This window comes from Alligator sinensis, unplaced genomic scaffold (genome assembly GCF_000455745.1).
Source record: "Alligator sinensis unplaced genomic scaffold, ASM45574v1 scaffold125_1, whole genome shotgun sequence".
Taxonomy (NCBI): Eukaryota; Metazoa; Chordata; order Crocodylia; family Alligatoridae; genus Alligator; species Alligator sinensis.
In genome coordinates this window covers 1,365,187-1,371,186 of record NW_005841893.1, presented here as the reverse complement: position 1 = coordinate 1,371,186, position 6,000 = coordinate 1,365,187, and the positions used below count along the sequence as shown (strand labels likewise).

General features: G+C 41.2%; 1 protein-coding gene across 9 annotated transcripts in view; it reads right to left on the bottom strand.

Annotated features, from left to right (window-relative positions):
• AFF1 (AF4/FMR2 family member 1) overlaps positions 1–6,000 on the bottom strand; it is a 220,426-nt gene that overhangs the window by 81,907 nt on the left and 132,519 nt on the right. Inside the window, exon 1 of one of the 9 annotated variants that reach the window (XM_014517140.2) lies at positions 4,154–4,461. The exons of the other annotated variants lie outside the window; for them this stretch is intronic. Within the exon in view, the coding sequence (XP_014372626.1) occupies positions 4,154–4,165 (12 nt within the window). The 5' untranslated portion in view covers positions 4,166–4,461. Of the gene's footprint in view, positions 1–4,153; positions 4,462–6,000 lie in introns of those variants that run through there. 9 annotated transcript variants of the gene reach the window in all.

Below are 6,000 nucleotides of genomic sequence, written 5' to 3'. Positions count from 1 at the left end.
ATAAGCTGCCTGTGGCTCTATCCTGGACCCCACCCTGGCTTGGCAGTGCCTGCCCCTGCCCAAGGCCCACTCCCTCACCATGGGGACCTTGATCTGTGCCCCCCATGCCCCTTCCCCCCTATGGACTTACCAGCTGGATGCTGCTGTCCAAGCTGCTGGGCTGCATATCGATTACTGGATCAGTATTGGCCAATATGGCTAGTTAATAATTGGCCGTTGGTATCAGCCAAAAAAAACTTTATCAGTGCACCCCTAATTTATAATCAACAAGGGCTATAGACGTACTTAAAAATAAAAATAAAAGTAGAATGAAGCTTAAATCCTGGAACACAAATGATGACAAAGTCAAACAGAAACAGCATCCTCCTCAGACTGCAACAACACCCCTATGCTTATGACACTAGCCTAAGGCCCAGGAATCCTGGAAACAATTCCTGGTTCTGCTCAAATTCCCTAATGAGCCTGGGAAGTCTTGCAGCCCTTCAGCTTGCCATGTCTAACAGAAGGCATACTCCCTCTCTCTCATTTGGACTTGTCTATATAGACTTCGTGGTGACAAGGGTCTCTAACGCGTCTACAGAAAATGAAGTCCTGATCTTAGTCAAGCTTACAGTCCCTACTGTTCTGCAAGAAAATTAATATTATATTTATTCACATACCATATACACCTCCCCACCCACACCCCTAAAATCAGCCCTCCAAAACAGGGGTGGGTGTCTTAGGGAAGCTGAATAGAAGGATGTAGGAAAAAGAGAAGCAGGGAAATATTGTGCTGTATTGACTGCCAAAATGGCTGCTGCTTCTCTCTGGGACAGCAAGCAGTAGAGTCAGTGGCTTTTGCCTGAAGAGCCATTGAGCTAGCTGGGGGACAAGTGAGCTGCTGCATGCAATCAATTTTCTCCATCATGACCATGGAAATATCTTTTTGCTACACTCTGCCTTCCAAAAATAAAAGCATGCGTCTTATTTGGGGGCACATGGTATGTGACAAAATTACTGTGTGGCAACTGACACAGCAACTAACAACATCCTACACTGTGCCGTGGTTATAAATAAAGGGAAATGGGAGGTGATAGCAGAAAAACAGTTTGCTATGTTAGTTTAAAATTAAGTAGAAGGCAGGGTAGATTTGCACCTTAGAACGCTGGTGGTCAACCTTTTTTGCCTGGCAGGCTGGATGTATGGTGCCCGGTCTGCTCAAGGGCTGCATACAGCCCATGGCTCTGATCCAATGTCGGGAACAGGCATAGCAAAGCCCTGCCTGGCCAGGCAGAGTGGGGTGGGGGGCAGCCTGGCTCCGATCCAGCTGTACAGGAGAAAGGGGTTTGGCCTGGTCCCAACCTGGCCCGCAGGGGAGAGGGAGTATGGCCCAGCCCCAATCTGGCCAATGCACGAGGAAGGGGTCATGGCCTGGTCCCAACCCAGCTGCATGGAGCAGGGGAAAGAGGGCATAACCCAGGTCCAATCTGGCTGTGGGGGAAGGGGAGGGGGCATGGCCTGGCCCTGACCCACCACACAGAGCTTGGCAATTTGGTGGTATTAATTGCTACTGCTCCCCTGCCCTCTGGGGAGCCCCACTGGCTGGATGCCATGGCTCTGCAGACTAGATTTGGTTTGTTGGCCTGAGGTTAAGCACCCCTGTTATAAACTAACTTAAAGTGATGAAAGAAACCATATTTTAAACTTAAAAACAGGTCCTTCATCACTGAGTCGATAGTAATGAGAGTTATGCTTATCTGCTTATTAAGTAAAACGCACATTTGGATAATTTTATTTTAAGCCTCTCAAACTGCAATTTATATTGGTAATGCAGAAACACCATCCATGCCTGGGAGAAGCCTCATTATCTATTATTGTTACAGGTGAAAAATCAGTTAAAATTAGCTTGTAAACTGCAAACTATTGATCTACTTGCTCTTACCAGCCTAGAAAATCAGAGAGGTTGGTTTACTTTTCCTTTGAAAGATTTAGGAAAGCTCTTGTAAGAGTAAAAATAAAGGGAAAAATGTATGATTAAGGGTAACACCCAACCACTGTTGTATTTAGTTTGCTTCGTGCTCTTCAATAAATGTAGAACAGCTGAGGCCAACTGCAAAGTCTCCTTTCACAGCCTCCTGGAACAGCACAAACCACTAGAAAATTCATTGGTGCATTTTGCTCGGGGTGCAGTATGTTCCAAGAAACCAGCCTCATGTCATGATGTGCTGCCAAGACCACATCCAGAAGCATTTGTTACACCTGAGTACATGTAAAAGAGCACCCGAGTCCCTAGTGAAGGTTAATGGGGAATTTTACAAGTTTCACAACAATATGAAGCATTTTTATAATGCAGCTAATGGAAGAAAATCAGTGTGCTAAAAGTCAAGGGCAAAGGTTCCAAGAAGCAAGAAAAGCCTCTTTGGCTTTCAACTCCAGAATCAGAATCCCTAGTTACTAAAAAGATCAAACACCAGCAGTCTGGCTCTCGCTCATAAACGTTAATTAGTATTATTATAAAATGGATAAGCCAAGCCCCTTTTCTTGAGAGGAAAAGCTTAGGGTGGAAGGGCTTCAAAAGGGAATTTACACAGCATTATGTTTAATCATCGGTGAAAATCAAGTACTAAGGTTGTGCAACCTAAAGGTAGGGAACAATTACATAATAAAACAGGCCATTTAATTTGTCTAGCAAAAACGAGAGGCATAACTAAGGGAAAAACAAACAAGCCATGCAAAGTGAGGTGACTCTGGGGCAAAGATCTCTCCTAATATTGAATGCCATTAGGAATACCCATCTGGGTATTATTTCAGAAAGGAATATATCTGCATATTCAAATTTCAGGACTACGGGGCAGCCTCAGTCAGCACAGTGGGAAACACAGGAGTGGCTATAAGACTATCTAACCTGGCTCAACTCCGGAAGTAGACAACCTCTGACACTGCAGAAGGTGACAAATCTCCATGGTGCAGCTGGCCAACTTTACAATGCTACCCATGGAAGGAATAATTCCTCCCCAGCCCTTAGCAGTGGTAAAGTTCCATCTTGAAATAAGAGAATTGAAATGGTATATTTTAGCACATATAAACTACAAATATTATTGCTCTTAAATATACAGTGTTTATTTCGACACAACTATAGTGACCTTCAGCAGTTTTAAACCTTATAGGCAAACTACCCAGATCAGCTCAGTGGCATATGACTAGTTTGCTCTCAGTTCTCCAAATTCACAACAAAAGTATACATCCTGTCTTCCCCTCTTCACCACCTTAACATCCAGATCCCTTTCACCAGGGTAACAGTGGGTCATTATAGGGATATATTATTGGAGCAGATGACATAGGGTGGGGAAACAGTGTTAGAAGCAGCATAACAGCAAACATTAAAAAAAGGCACACAACAGTTATCACCTGCAGCACTGTCTTGACAGTGCATATATTTATAGAGCATCCTTAATCTATAAAATGTCACTTAAAATGTGGCTAACTGGCAACCACTAAATATCCTATTAAGCAGGAAAACAAAATATAAATCCTCCTACCCACATTTTTTAATGCATCAAATTAGAAGAATGAAGAAAAGGAGGAAGAAACAAGTTCCAGAAGCTGAGATTGGATTTAATAAAACACTACCACAGAAAGATATCATTTTGATATGCAAGAGAAAAAAAGTGTTCTCTCAAAAAAAAAAAAAAAGTGTGTGAGGGGGGGAAGACCTTCAAAAACCTCAACTTCAATCTTTTAAGAAGCATCTCCACTGGCATCCAAGACAAGTACAGAAACAGGACACAACCCTGTTAATTATCCATGAAGAAGTGTCCTAGGGTGGGAAGGGGGAAGGGGACAAAGCTACATCTGACATTAAGGCTCATCTTGTTTACAAGTTCTTTTGTTCTTTGGCAGCTCCACGAGTTGACTTGATTTCTTTTATTTCTTTTTTTTTTTTTCTTTTTTGCAGTGAGGGAGCCTTTAAATGAAAGCCTTCTGTTAAGAATAAAACCACAAATCCTTCACTTATCTATTTACCTAAAGCAAATGAGACAACCATTCCAGTTAAGGCCTCCTACACTGTATTGCTTGTAGCAATCTGCCCTGCTTCCCTCCCCCCTCCAAGTAAACACCTTAAATTACCCAAGAAGCAGGTTAATGCCAAATCATGTATGTATGGTACACTTACCTCTGTGAACATGTCTTATTGTCTTCCTACATGGCAAGAGAGATTTCCTGTTTTCATACATTCCCTTGTCAACCCTAATCAGTGTCAGTGGGTTAGTGTCTTTTGTGCTGGCGGCTGAAGTAGTAGCCCTGACAGGAAAGAACTTTTAATCTCTTTCCTTGCACTGAGCCATGAGAAGCCGTGAGCGCTCCCAGGCATAACTCCCTTGGCTCCTCTCCTAAAAACGCTCTCTCAAGTACATGGTTGCTTAGCAATATCTGCCTTCCCCCTGTACATTTGAAATTGGCAACATCTGTCCCTTTGGCAGTTTTGACTTGTGCAAAGGACCTTGTGGAGAGTTTTAAATCCTACAAAAACAAGCTGGTAGAAGATGTTTCCTACAAGCTTTTGTGTTTGCTTCAGTGTTTCATTGGTAATTTACTTCCAACCTGTACAAAAGCTCTGGCTCTTCCCAAAGGGAAGGTACAAGGGCAGGGGTGTGTGGAAAAGAAACCTTCATGCCCAGTGGGAAATGCCTATTAAACTACGTATAATAAGTAGTTTTTTCTATTTACATATTTACACCTGTATGCTTTGGCTTCATTTTTTTTTTTCCAAAAGGCTCTTTAATTCACCATTTCCACTGGGATTAGCATCTATTTCTCACTAGATACTGTGTACATGTGCATGAAACAGGAGGAAAACAAGGGAGTAAAAATATAGGTTGACGAGTTTATAAGCAGCAGTTGCTGTGATTTTTTTTTCTATTCCTGACCCTCCAAAATCCACAGAAAATAAGCTTGGACATCATATACGTTTGTAAAGTATCTAGTGCAATTGACCACTAACCTTATTGCAGCCTCAAGCACAGCTGCACAATCAATAGTGAATCCTGACCAAAGCAAAAAGAGAATTAAATTCTCTCTCAGAGTGGAAATAGCATCATGGGCCTTCATCTCCTAGAACCAACATGTCTGGGAAGACACACATTAAAAATGATATTTTTTGTACCTTGGCGTCACCACCAAAACCTGCACTCTTAATTAAATCTACTTTAAATTCACCCTTCTCCTACCCTAGTCACCGATTTATTGCTTTGCAATAAAGGTTTTGGGTTGCATTTGTGTAACTGTGTTGGGTAATTTAGTAGGTTGGGGGTGGAAGTAGGGGGATGAGAGAATAAGGATTATTTTGGGTTCCCATATTGAGATGTAGCATTGTTACAAGCTGGAACCAGATTATTAAAATGTAGTTAGCAAAATGCTAGCAGGAGGAATGTACGTTAAACACCAGCAGCACATGCGGTTTCTAAGAAGCTATTAAAAATGCATGTTTTCCTTTTTCCTTTGGTTTTGATGGGTTGCTTTTTTCTTTTCTTTTTTTCCTGCAAAGTGGTTAACAAACAGATTAAAAAAGAAAGAAAGAAAAACAAGCTATCACAAAGGCTTTGGTGAATAAGTCCCTATGATGGTAGAAGAATTATTAATGGTAGTAAAGCATTGTTAAAAAGAAAGGCTGAATTCTACCAAAATTAGACAAACACTTAGTCTATATTAAAAACATGGGCCAAGATTTCGCATTAAAAATGACTTCTTCATTTATATGACAATCTCAAAACTTAATACCCACCCAAAAAAATAATTGTTCCAGGTTTAGACATTTTATGCCACATTATAAAACCCTGTGATAAAAATTCCATCTTGGTTGTTAATGGATGTTTACAGAGGAAGTGCTGATGCATGCTTAGCTAATATTACATTGCAAGAAGCTGATATCTATAGGGAAAAATTACTTTGGGAAGGAATAGTATTTTCTGTTAATTAGGAATCAACAACTTTCTTCTCAACTGATTAATACTCAAAATTTTG